Consider the following 14,536-nt stretch of genomic DNA (forward strand, 5'->3'; position numbering starts at 1 on the left):
AAAATAAAAAAACCACTTTTATTTGCTTCAATACTTACTTTTCACCATAAAACCTTTCAAAGAATTTTTCTTTCCAAGGTTCTGTTTTCTTTTCCTTTTCAATCTCTTGTCTGATGCGCAACTGCATTTCTGGTGTAAATTCTCCTAAAAAACAAATACTAATATATTGAATAAAAGTTGTCAAGGATTAGCTTAATATGGGTAATTATAAATCACAGATAAAAAGATGACATGCGGTGATTTCTGTGACAGTCATCCAACATTTCCAAAAGAAAATAATGAAAAGCAAAAGTGAATGTGACAGAAAGATTTAATTTACCATGTAACATAAGTATTTTAAAAGTACATTAGTGGGATTTAGTTGTGTGCATCTAGGTTTCCAAGGCTGGCAGTGATGAAAATGCTTGGATTCTTTTTTTTAAACTGTTCAAATAAGGTGCCACAAGCAAGCTGTAAAAATGTACACTAAATTCAAAATGGAATCACCAATTTTTCTTTTGCTGAATTACTGGTCTAATACCACTTTCTATTCTTTCTATAAGTATTTCTCAAATGTAGAAAAAGAGAAATTCTTCATAAAAACAATTAACCTTTGGTAAATCTGAGAACAAGTAGAGAGTTACCTTCTGCCAATCGCTGTTTCCACCCTTGTGCTGCATATGCAAAGAATTCATTATTTAGAGCAGAACTACTGAGGCGCAAAACTCCATCACTTCCCATCTAGAAAATAAGCCGATGGTAGCAGAAGATAGTGTCAGAAATTACATAAAACCAGAGTTCCAATTAAGGGAAATGGGGAGGGATAGGGAGTGGGAGTAAGAAAATGACCTACTACTACTAAAACAGTATTTTCATTATAGTCATTACTGCAAATGCAAGTGGGCATCAGCATGCTCTCTTCAGTTATCAGTATTACTGATGATAACTCAGTTTACAACTGATTGATGTGTTTTAATCACAGCCCTCTATCTCGAGCGTATGTCTAGAGCTATTGTACACAATCAAAAATCAGGACCATCATTATACTTGTGCATCTGCCTGAAATACAGTACAAAACAAATTAATTAAATGTAATGAAGACAGTAACTTTGCTGTTTCTAAACAAACCTAACACTCATGTTAGCTAATAGGCTGTACTGGCAGAAGAGTGGATGACAAGTAACCTTAACAAAATAACTGGTGTAAATTCAGCACTAAAACTAAGAACAGCTATACACATAATTTTACAGGCACCAACAGTGAAAACTGCGGAAGAACATAATTTTTTTTTTTTCTTTCAACATTTGTCAAACATTCAATAATAAAACACCATTAAAAGTCTTAACAACAGTATTATCTACAATAACTTTTAAAAGTAATCCAACTATTGAGCTTTCTTTTACCATAAAGCTTAACACTTATTTCCAGGTTGCGAAGCTACATCTGACTACTGAAGGAATTCTAATAACTGAAAAAAGTAATTCTATAAACCAGATTAGCAGTGGGTATCACTCTAGCATAATTAATAAACAGACAATAAAAACAAACTAGCAAACAGAGAAAGATGGGAAACAGCAGAACAGTTAATGTTGCTAGAACACTCTCACTATTTAACATCCTTTAAGGTAACTAAGAGATAAATGTTCGATAACACCATTTGTGATCTACCAGCACATTTTCTAGCATGTTATACACACATTTTAGTGACATAACACCCCTTAATTCTCGGTGCTTGTTTCAAACTGGAGCCAGAAAGGAGACATGTCAGAAACTTTAAATGATATTCAGCTGTATGTCCCTCGCTAAGCTCTGTATTTCACTGATAATAGTGGTCCTACTTTTCAGAACAGTCTTTGCTAATTTACTCATTGCCTAGCTGGCATCCTGTCCCACAATAATTTCATAGGATTACACCAGAAAGATGTGAAGTTGTAAAAAGAGAATAGAGTGATAAGCATGGACTCTGAAAAACAGGCAATGCTACAGGCACTTGATTACAGCAAGAAAGTAGTATGTGTATGGTACCAGGGTGCCTCAGCAGGATGCGAGCCTACGGTACTGCTTCCTGCTATATGGCATTGCTTTGCCAACAAGTCATAGGATTTGCATTTAAGTAGGGTGTATATATAATGCTTCCATGCTTCTCATGATGTGCGTTGTGGAACACACGCACATTAATTACAATTAGGCTATGACTAATGCTGAAACTGGAGAAAAACTAGACAGAAACAGTGAAACATGCAGCAGAAGCAGCAAGAAAATAAAACCGGTGAGACAAAACAAAGGCCATAAAGAACATGTACTTATTGTATAAAACAAACTGGTGTGACACATGATCTTCCTTCTGCACAAATGAACTTTTCCAGAAACAATAAAATTCCAGAATTAAAGTGAAATTTTTAGATACCAGTGCTTCTTGCACCTGAACAAAGAAACCAGTGCATGGTCGAAAACAGCATTTACACAATTTCCTAAAAAGGTAAGATGAGAAGTTACAAAGAAAAGAATCACAAGTTGCTAAATAAACAAGTCTTTGTTCCTCAAAGAAAGGTGCTGAAGCTGCTTTCAGTTTCAACATAAAAGGAGATGAAGTAGTAACAGCCACTCATGTCAACATAGGTTTTACTCCAAACATTAGTATATTCAGGATTTGATCTCTAAGCCTCACACAGTGCTTTGCAGGAAAGAGTAATACAGACATGAAATTGTTATTTTCGTATTTAACCTCACTTAACTGTAAGCTGTCTCTGAAAGGCATGGTCCTCCTGAAACTCCATTGCTCAGCTGATGGAAAACAGTCTAGCTGTATCACTAGGCAGATCAACAAATCTCATAGGAAAGTAATAATTTGTGGACAAGAATTTTCTGTCACATCAGCAAGATGATCCAACTTGTCCCAAGGTAATACGACCATCGGATCTCGTGCAAAGTTGGAATACATCACAAGAGGCAGAAAGAGAATGCCACATTTCAGCAGCAATCCACTTTGATTGCACTAAACATAATACGAAACTGTAGCCAAGTATGATTGAGCTATTTCACTAGGCTGCATAAATCAAGAGCATCATGAAGATCGCCAGTTTACATTACCATGCAAATACAAGGAGAACCGTATTAGCTTCATTGTAACCCTGTTGTTCTAAGGACATGAGAAAAGCAAGCTTTGTAGGAAGAGTTACTGCATCTTTTATTTTATTGACTAAAGTACTTGGGGGAAAAAAGTGCCAAGTTTTTGGGTGCATAATTTCTTATAAGGTGTCAAAAAGAAACTGCAACCCCCAAGCTAAATACTAGAAAGAGGTTCAACTAAATTCAGATGTTAATTAGTCCATCTGAGAGCAAACACACAGGCTGGAACTTCAGAACAGAAAGCAAATGTTAGCAAGGTCATGGGTAAAGTTCATTAGTTCTTGTGGACCAGAAAAAATGCCAAGTAGTAAGTACCTGTGGAAGAAAAAGGAGGGGAAAAAGACCCCAGGAACAGCAGAAAGGGAGAATGAGAAGATTACAGCGGGTTACCTAAGAAGAAAATTTACTATAGGTAAACTAGCAATGGAACAATGCATCATTTGTGGACTGCATCAGGAAACAGATGTATGCTGTACTGACCACTTTAGATATTAACTGTAACAGCTTACAAGTATTAGGGAACCATGTACACAAGATCGAAAGTATGATGTTGAAGATGCTTAGGTTAAGAAAACTAAGAAGAACAAACTCAAGAAGTCACTGCTGACTTCATGATAATCATTGCCTTTGATGAACTGGCAGAGGAGGACCTTCCCTGTGACCTGTGTTCATGGGACCACACAACTCATGGAAGATTTAAGTAGCTGCAACAGCCGACATCTAGACAGAAGAGTATACAATGTTACAGAAGATGGGAACACCCTAATTAATTAGAGGAGAAGCTTACAGTGATCTATTTTAACATGATATGAACAAGTAATTTCAGGCTAAAACACTACGGAGGCATGGATGAAAAAAGTCATCATCATCTAGACTTGATACACATAATTTAGGGTAAGAGATACCAAAGGAAAAAAATGCAGGAAATAAAGTGTTGGTCAGCCACAGTGACTTCACCAAACTTGCTCAAAGATTTGAGATCAAAGAAAACCTGTGCTGCAAATGGAACAGGAAGAATTTATTCAGTCAGTTAGAGCTCAAAGAGAAAAGGATGAGGGAAAAAAGCCAAAGAAACTCATAATGGCCAAAGAGCTAAAGTGAATGAGATGGAAGTTTCAAAGATGTTACAAGAAGAAAAATGTACTAAGCAGAAGAAACCAGATCCAATACCAAATGAGGAAAGCAACCCAAACAGTTGGACTTGACGATCTCAAAGGTCTTTTCCAACCTAAATGATTCTATGACTCTATGAAATCAAATTAACAAGTTCAATCGTTCAGCTATTTTTGATTAAATTAAAGATTTTATACAGGGAACAAAGTTTGAACAAGGTAGAACAGACAAAAAATGCACAATTTTACATCTAGTTGTTTTGAAAGAGTCTATCAGAAACAACAACACTACCAAAGATGTTATAATCCTTTTCTCAATAACCTAGACATGTGAAATCAGACTGACTTTTTTTTTTCCTCTTCTGTTAAACTTGGAAGGACTAAGAGGTCTTCATATTCACAATATTAGCTAACAATCTCTACTGAAATCTTTTTTATCTCACCCAGAGAACGCATTTTCACCTAAGTCAAAAAGTTGAAGTGGAAATTGAAAATTCTGAAGCCAAAGGGTGTATTTACTTCTTTATGCTCTGATGATAGAGACAGCACAATTAACCACTAGGTCTGAATTAGAATTTGAAGAAACATGCCAATAATGCAGTTCCTAAATACACTGTTTATTTTTATGGCATTTAAAAAATGCTGTCCAACAGACACAGTGCGTTAATGAGCTGGAACAACAAATATTTCTTGGAAGGTTTATGTTTTATTCTGTTGAGCTTTAAATTTCTGGTTTTATGATTAAGCACAATGGCAGAATTGTGTTTTCTAATTAATGCTTCTGTGCAGAATTCACAATGGCTTTTAAAAGTTCCTTTTTTTATTGAAAGTAAGCCCAACCCCAGAACATATCTACTAAACCCCAACATCTGTTTGCATTTCAAAGCAAATGTCAAACACTTATCAAAAGGAACCGAGTAATCTTTCAATGAACTACTTTGATTATTTTCCTCCAAGTTCCACTGAAAATTCTCTTTTGACAATAAGGCAGGGATTATTTTTGTAGCTTAACCTGAAGATTCACACTGGTGGTTTAGTAGGGATACAGCAAGTACTGCATAGGTGTTACTGGTAGGTTACCTGACCTTGGCTAGAATGTTCAAAGACAAGCAATTAGCAAATCTGTTTCTCTCTCTCAAATTATTCAGAATTCTCCTATGCTATATAGAGTTCCTGTGTAGTATAACATATTTCTTATATGAAAGCTTATGTGTGAACATCATGCCATTTGACCATAATACAAAACTAAACAAAAAGTGAGAGAATTGAAGATTCATTCAAATTAAGTGTTCAGTACCACTCAAGAAATTACATCCTTTCTACAAACTGCTGCTAACCCTTTTCTGTGCTTTTATATTTTATCTTGGGGGAAGAACAGTCCTATAATTCACACTTTCCCAAAGGTATGTAAAAGGAATTAAGTGCAAAGGATGGAAAGTATAAGAAAATACATTTTGATACTTTTGCATTAAAGCCTCCAAAATATGAAAAATTAAAAATCTTGGTGCATTTATACCATTATATATCACAGGAAAAAATACTTTCTATTTATGTATGTGGAGAGACACCACTGCCATTTTGTAACATGGAACAAATATGATTCTCCAGTACTGGGCACCAGCATCAAACTGACCTGTGATGAATGTCCAGTACAAGTCTAAATCACGCATCTAAAGATGCAGTGACCGACTTTCTGAAGGCAAACACTTTGGAGAGCTGGCTAGACAACCTGGGCTAGGCTCATTTTACTCTTGACAATCACTGAGCAAAATTTCACAGGAGACACGGAAGACCACTATCTGTATTTTCCTCCCAGAATCTCTGCTACTAAGGGAAACTTTCTCCAAGAAACAGAACTGTTTGATGCCATGTACACAGAAATAAACACTTAATTTAGGTACTCTGCATCATCATTCTGGAAGACATACTCTGCTTCCATGAACAGTGAAGGAAGCACAAAGATCAGATTCCTAATTAGGGCCTCTACATTTGCTTCCTAAGCTAGTCAGCATGAAACACTCCCTTGCAACCCAAATCCAAAAAGAACATCAATGGATGTGCTTGTAGCGTACCAGATGCTCTCTTGCTCCACAAAATGCCCAAAGGATTAAAAATTGCTGTCAAATCTAGTAAGAAGTAATAGTAAACTTCAGAAGAGATTGCAACAACCTGATGCGTGTCTCAACATGCAGGAGCTTCTACCAATTGCTCTGCTCTGAATGCAGACTACTGTAAACTGGGTACTGTGGAACACACACTTTGGGGACTAATTTTTGTGGGTTTCTTACACATCTGTTATATTGGGTAGGCCAACTGTGTCCAAAGCCAAGTGTGCTGATCTAAATTTCCACCACTTCCTACTGGTGATGATGCCGTCTGATGCACTATTCCTTCATGCCACAACATCTTTGTCAGCAAAAAACAGATTTCACAGTGCTTAACACCAAGCTTGATGGTTCATGTTGTAACAGCAGTGAACTGCCTTCTCTTTTAAAGGCCCTACTTTCCAAAATAGGCTACCTACTCAGATGACTTTAGCCACCCGAATACAGATGTAAGCAATAACTATAGCTATCAACTAGCTTAATAGAAAACATTGACATTAGGCCTGAGACTTTTTCAAGGCTTGTGAAGCAGTATTGGAATGGAAGACAGAAAGTGCAAAAGTTTGGCCCATTTGTGCTGGTTTTGGCTGGGATACAGTTAATTTTCTTCATAGTAGCTAGTAGAGAGCTTATTTTGGATTTGTGCTGAAAACTGTGTTGATAATACAGGGATGTCTTCATCACTGCTGAGCAGTGCTTTCACAGAATCAATGCCTTTTCCCATTCTTTCACTGCCACACCAGCCAGCAGGCTGGGGGTGCACAAGAAGCTGGGAAGGGACACAGCTGTTCTAGCTGTATTCCAACCAACCCAAAAGATATTCCAGACCACATGACGCCATGCTCAGCAATAAAAACCTGGGGGAAGAAGGAGGGATGTTCAGAGTGATGGCGTTTGTCTTCCCATATACCATTACATGTGACAGAGCCCTGCTTTCCCGGGGACAGCTGAACACCTGTCTGCTGACTGGAAGTAGCAAATGAGTTCCTTGTTTTGCTTTGCTTGTGTGCACAGCTTTTGCTTTATCTGTTAAACTGTTATCTCACAATATTTTCTCATGACGTTTTCTCACTTCTACTCTTCTGGTTTCTCTCCTGTCCCACTGGGAATGAGTGAGTGAGCAGCTATGTGGGGCTTAGTTGCCACCAGGGTTAAATCACTACACCAGTTCACAGTAAGTCCCCAAGCGATACTACCAAGTATCTGTGTACACCACCAAAACTAGATGCTTGCCACCTGTGATCAGTGGTTTCAGGCCACTACTTAAAGTGCTTTTGGGATTCTTTGAGAAGGTGAATATAAGGGGTGACTGCTTGCAATCATATTAAAAACAGTATCTAAACTCATACTTTACAAACTATCATTTGATTACAAAGATTAATATTTGCTATTGATGATTTCTATAGTGTTAGTGCCAAAGGCATACAAGTTTAGACCCTACAGCTCTATCTATACAAATGTAACTTAAAAAGTAATGAAGGGTGGTGGCATTCCTGGAATGCTGGGTAAATGTCTGGATGTGGCCCAGATTTCCAATCTCCAGTTACAGTCAATGCAGGTGTAGCCAATGCACTCAGTGGAGCCTAGAGGGCTATTCAGCTGACCGACAAGTCAGCATCTACTTCACAGTGAGACAAATAGCTCTTCAGGCTCTTTGTTCATGCACTGACTCAATGTGTGTTGTTCGTAATGGAGTGTACACTTGGCACACTTGCAGACATACACATTTAGATGTCTTCATTTGGAGGGGAATCATCCTTCTCTGATTCAAACAGCTGAGAAAGTGAATACGGAAAGGCTACAAAGAGGTAGCAACATTGCAACAATAGGAAAGCACAGTAACAAAAGCACTGACCAAACTAATTCCTGTTAATGCTTGTAAAACACAACATAAGGAGGCAATACATTCCCGAAGGCCACCTACCTTGTCATCAACTACTGGAAACTTAAAAAAGACATCCTTTATCACACAGATCAGAACTAAATATAAGCTCTGTGGATACATTTGTACAAAATGTTCCAGGTATAAGCAGTCACAAACATGCTCCTGAGCACTGACACAACAAACTATAAACCCACATCTGCTGGCAATGGACATCAATACATTCCTATTCCTCTTGAAACAGCATGTTTAAAAGAGGCACAGGTAAATTTTAAATAAGCAGTCTCAGGCACCAGTAACTAGTTTACATGTGCGACTGTTTGGCAAGACTGAAATTCATATATAGCGGTACAATGCACCCAAACACACCATCAGAGAATAAAAAGGTCTCTGCATGCTAAACCCTCCAAAACTTCATATGATCTTTATATACAGAGAAACGTAATCCCAAAATTAGAACCTGTTCTGAAAAAAGGGATGGAACCAAACCCAAGATTAGACTAAGAAAAGCCAGTGCTCCCAGTGTCCAAGAAATTTACTGCCTCCAAAGAGGATTGCAAGGAGGGAATGAAAGGGAATGAGGACAACAGAGATTATCTGATGAACCTCATGAAGGTCTTGGCAGGTATGATGCCTACAAAATCTACCAATTTCACCAGTTATTAAACTTTGGTGCCCATCTACCTTCACTGTAAGAACACAGCCAAAAATGAGATTAAGTGGATCAGAAGTTATCAGTAGTAACAGACATATATTGGTAATGAAGTCATGGTTTAATAGGTGCTATCAGCAGAACAGCTTTGGCATCTTTACTTACAGGGTGATGCCCCAAGAAGGTTTTGAGATATGGCAATAGTTAAGCAAAGATGAAAAAGAGCCCTCACAGAGGAAAGGAACGTTCTGTAAAGACAGACTTGTTATTTTCTCCAAAATTTGGAAGCTGTATTTATATAGATGGCCCAATAGTATGGACAAATCAAATCAAATACTGTTCTGTGGACCACTGCCAAAACAAGTTTATTTATAAAAGGAGGGGTTAAAGAAGGGGCCAATGTGATGACAGTGGTACATTTATCTCAGTCTTTGATGGCTGAACACTAACGTGAGAAATACAAATGGTATGTAGGAGGACTTTGAAGATTTAGTTGACAATCAACATTTTGACTTAATTGGCAAAATGGAGATCTGATAATTCATATAGCTGATAGTAATGTAAAAGACTAAAGCTTGTTTGGGAAAAGGAAGAAATGGCAACAGAATTTAAAAAAAAAATGTGTTTCAAGTAGGCATACTTCCATAAATGCAGAATTAGTTGGGAGAATCCCCAGGAACGTTGTGCTAGTGAAAAAGTAGTTAAAGAAACCTCACAGTTCTTTAAATAAACAATACTTACCACATGTAGTGCAAAGCCTCCTGCAAAGGAATAATGGGAATTGTACAGTGAAACCATATTGTCTTAGTTAGGACCTCACTGTTGATCTCACATCATGCAGGGAATGGAAATGAGGTCAACTTACTAAGCAGGAATACAACAGCAGAACATGGTATAATGGACCAAATTTAAGACACAGTTGGCAAGGAACACATCAGACTTCAGAAGAAATAATTATGGAAGTACGTTAGGAGCAAGATGATGATGAAAGTTAGCCCATTGTGCAACAGGGGAAAAATTAGAGGGATACAGACACAGAGCCAATGTTCATACTGCCTTTTTTGCATCCATCTTCACCACAAATCTGCTGCATTGAGGTGCTTAATACAATTAATTCCAGCCACAAAAGGCAAAAGGGTACGATCTCACGCTTGAACAAGCAAGGAGCTGAATAAATATTGCTTAAATGCACTCAAATCATCTGGGCTTGATAGACTATCCTGTTAAATGTCCAGTTATGAATCTGTCTCAGAACTTTTAAAAGATGCATTTCAGAACAGTGAAGAGGATAATTGCAAAATTCTATGTGCTGGCTATATGTATACAGCACATATGCATCACCTGTGCATAAAGAAGGGGATAAGCACAGCTAAGGACTTTCAGACTAAGCCAGCTTCAGAAGAACTCTATGGCCTACTCAAAGACTGCCAATTCTTTTTTGAGATGCCCTAGTGTGTCCTAAGATAGTCATATGGACACACTGTGGGCAGATAGAACCCAGAACCTACAGAGGACCTATAACCTTTTGAAGAAGTTGGGTACTAGACAACATAGCTCAGTGCATCTCAATTGATACAAGAAGCCCATGTTTTAGTATCTTGCTTGTTCTCCCTGTCTTCAAGATTTGGAGAATATGTGTAATGATTAAAGCACAAGACATCACACTATACACAACTGCCTGGAAGCTAACAAGGAGCTGAACAACAGCCAACACAGATTTGTCAAGAATAGGTCACGTCAAGTCAGTCAATTTTCTTTCTGACAGCGTAAAAGGCCTTGTGATAGAAGAGAAACAGCACAAGTTTTAGATCTTGATTTTAGCAATGCTGTGTCACATTTTCTTAAGCAAATCCAGGATATATAAATTGTAATTAGGTGGCTACAGAACTACTCAGAACTCTACTTAGGGAACTATTGTTTATTACCAACTGGGAGGCTGTATTTCAGGGGCATGATAAAAAAACGGAAGGGATTTTCAAATACCATTAGTCAGAGAGGGTCTGAGTACACTGAAATCTGCAACTGAAATTCAGAATTCTTTTGATGCATTTGAGAATTACTTTCGAAACAACAGGGATAATTAGGGCACTACAATGGGAGCAAATGCAAAGTTTCAGACTCTTGTAATAAAACATAACTAGAGAAATACAAAATGAAGAAATTAAGCGGCTATGCAATGCTTCTGTAGAAAAGTATTTATGGCTTACGACCACATAGGCTGATCACAATCTGAATATAAGTTAACCTTGATATAAAATTGCAAAGAAGGTGAGCACAACACTGGAAGTTATAAATGAGAGTACTGTGTGAAACCACAGAAATCAGTTCTTGCCTCCTTGGTGTTACCACTTGAGCTGGAGTAGTATGTTCAATTTTGATTGTTGCAACTCAGAACTGGTACAAAGACCAAAGAAGAGAAATGAGGCTGAGCACAGATTTAAAGTCCTAGATCTACAAAGACTGCATTAATAAGGGCTGCTTCTCAACAAAAAGAAACAGGGAGGTGGGGAATGGGTTACCGCCTTCATATTTGAAGGCTGCTGCAAAATGAACACAGGAATCTCCAGGCTCTCCGCACTGATACCAAAGTGAACAAAGAATAGCAGTCAAAATTGCAGTGACAGAAATTCAGATTAATCACTGAGGAGAAAACTTTTAAACAGTGAAAACAGTAAGGCACTAGACTTATTTGGAGAGGCTGTGAATTCACCATCCCTGAACAGCCAAAAAACCTTTTACACAGTATCTGTCAAGAAAACCAGACACTGTTGATTTTGTCTTAGTGTAGAGAAGACTAGACAAATTGTCCTTTCTCTCCATATTTCCTATGTCAAGATATAAAAGCTGCTAAAGTAGTTTAAAAATAAATTTATGTTTCGCAGTTTACAAAGCTAAAGGACAGTATATCAAATTGCCACCTATTACATCATCATTAAAAAAACCCGTAAATGTGCTCTTGCGTGAGTTTCTTTTCCAATCAATTGTCAACTTCTGTTTTTTTAAAGAAAGATGCTTAAGTCAGTCCTTGCATTCTGTCTTCAAGGCCTCTAGCCTCTTAATGCCCTTCCAACAGAGTCACTCTATGCGATCTAGTGTAACTGACCACAGCTCATGATTCATATCTGAAACAACCCCTCATTTGGACAGAATGACCTTCGGAAACACTGCAATTTCTTAACATAATGGCTTAGCTTTGTCTGCATGCAATTTAAACCTTAGATTGCAATTAGTTCCAAAATATCTAAAATGGATGTCATAGCACAGAGCATGGCACTGTCTTCTGGCTCTGCTTGTACTGCAGACACACTCTGTTAGTTTCTGGAACCTTTCTTCTCAAACACAAACGCATTGAATAAGCCACCACAATTATACTTCATGATGGCTGGAAGGAGCCTTACTCACTCATCAACATCTCCTTTGCTAGCAGTTGATAGCTTGAGTCATATTAAAGCCAAGTTAGACACTTTCTGTTCTTGAGGCCGAGTGTGGCATCCCTGTAGAACAGACTTCTCATTAAGCCCAAGAGCCAGAAATTCTCATTGGGAAATACAGAACAGCTGCAGAGAGTAGTATTAAGGCCATATGTTTTGTTCATACCAATGTTTTCTGAAAAAAAAATAATGTTACCATCACAAAATGAACAAGGCACTAAAAAGTGGAACAGAACTTACTACTCTATGTGCTCTTGCCAGTCTCTGGACTGTTTAATTTCTGACTGACACATTCTTCAGAAACTCTAACAAGATCTGCTTGCACTCTACATAAGCCTAAATTCTATGTAATAATGCAAAACAATGATTCTCCTGTTCATTACTTTGGCTAATGATCTGGGAACCAATTACGTCAAGGAGTTCTCCACAGCTAGAGCTCTCCCTGTCAAGTAATAGTTGGCAATTATAAAACTTAACTTCTATCCATCTGAAAAAATACTTTTAAGTGAACTTGCATGTATTTCTAGTATGAAAATCACCGAGGAAGTTTCTCCATTTCCTACAGAATACAGCTGACTGTTCAAGTATGCCATTACCTATCTAAAAGTCATTTCTCCACTTACTCAATGACCATTCAAAGAGATTGTGATAAATGAGACCAAACCATAAGGATGCTCTAACAGTTGGCAAGTCTATAATAGAGAATGAGTATGGATGTGCTTGGGTAAGAAAAGAAAAAGCAGCTGTAGTTGTCACAAAAAATCTGTAAGTTCTGTTAAACAATGGCTGCATTTCTGATGATAGTGTTTCTGCTTAACTCAATGTTAAGCAAAGATACTGTATTTTTCAGCAGTCAGTAATATGGGAGTGGTACCATATGGTAACAATAGCAGACAAAATCAGAGGCTGAACTAACCCTTGATAACTGCAAGGAACAGATCATGTAGATAAAACCTGTGAATGAACACATAATTGACAATTAATAGGAAAGCTGTCAAATAAAAGATTTCTATTTAGCTTAGCTTGTCCTAAGAATGAAAAAAGGGATTCTTATTTTCAATAAATATTTCAGTCCATTTGATATAGCTGTGGCTACTACCATATATATGCATCCACCATCTTCTATTTATATCAGTTAAATTCTGCCAGCAATCAATGCTAACTTTTAGTATGCAAAAGACTTCCATGGGTTAGTAGCCTATTGTATGAAATACAGCACTTGATTGTTATTAAATCTGCTGTTCTTCACATTTAATCTGGTTCTGGTAGATTAAAAAGCACAAATATAGTAGTTTTTTCTTCAGATTGTTTTTTATAGCTCATGTAAATTTTGGAGCCCTTTTCTGGATTCTTTCCATAGCTTCTAAAGTGAACTGGCCATGTTTAATTTTCAAGATGATGACTTGATAATATTTATTTAATGAAAGGGTATTTTCTTTAGTGCAGCCTCCCTGTTGCTGCTTAGACATTCACGGAACAGATGTTTCTGCTGAGCTGTCCATAATCATGACTGTATCTTCTTTTCAAATCTGATTTATAAACTAGCAATGCAATAACCCACATCATTATTTCCAGTGCAAAACGGTGTATGCTTTCCTACACTAAATCTCAGAATCATAGAATGGTTTGGTTGAAAAGAGCCTTAAAGGTCATCTAGGTCCACCCCCCCATCATAAGCAGGGACACCTTCCACCAGACCAGGTTGCTCAAAGCCCCATCCAGCCTGGCCCTGAACACTTCCAGGGATGGGGCATCCACAGCTTCTCTGGGCAACATGTTCCAGTACCTCACTGCCTTTACAGTGAAGAATTTCTTCCTTGTATCTAATCTAAATCCACCCTCTTCCAGTTTAAAGCCATTACCCATATCCTATCACTACAGGCCTTTGTAAAAGTCCCTCTCCAACTTCCTTGCAGGCCCCTTTAAGCACTGGCACCTTTAAGGTGTCCCTAGAGCCTTCTCTTCTCCAGGCTGAACAACCACAACTCCCTCAGCCTGTCTTCATAGGACAGGTGCTCTAGCCCCCTGACCATCTTCATGGCCCTCCCCTGGACTCGCTCCAGCAGGTCTGGAAGCACCAGAGGTAAACATAGGGCTGCCTTACTATAGAACTCCCCAGTACTGGATTGTCTGAACTTCTCGGTAAACCTCATATGACAAGGCAAACGGCCACAAAAAGACAGAGCTCAAGAAAGGTCCACAGGAAGTACCTGTAGATGTGACAGATAATTTGTGTTTCTCTCAGA

At 37.9% G+C, this 14,536-nt stretch overlaps 1 protein-coding gene across 3 annotated transcripts in view; it reads right to left on the reverse strand.

The window, feature by feature from the left end:
• ASXL3 (ASXL transcriptional regulator 3) overlaps positions 1-14,536 on the reverse strand; it is a 132,889-nt gene that overhangs the window by 18,396 nt on the left and 99,957 nt on the right. For all 3 annotated transcript variants that reach the window (XM_055705540.1, XM_055705539.1, XM_027805876.2), the window contains 2 exons: positions 624-720; positions 39-144 (listed from right to left, as the gene is read on the reverse strand). In XM_055705540.1, the coding sequence (XP_055561515.1) occupies positions 39-144; positions 624-720 (203 nt within the window). The remainder of the gene's footprint in view (positions 1-38; positions 145-623; positions 721-14,536) is intronic.

Source organism: Falco cherrug, chromosome 3 (genome assembly GCF_023634085.1).
Source record: "Falco cherrug isolate bFalChe1 chromosome 3, bFalChe1.pri, whole genome shotgun sequence".
NCBI lineage: Eukaryota > Metazoa > Chordata > Aves > Falconiformes > Falconidae > Falco > Falco cherrug.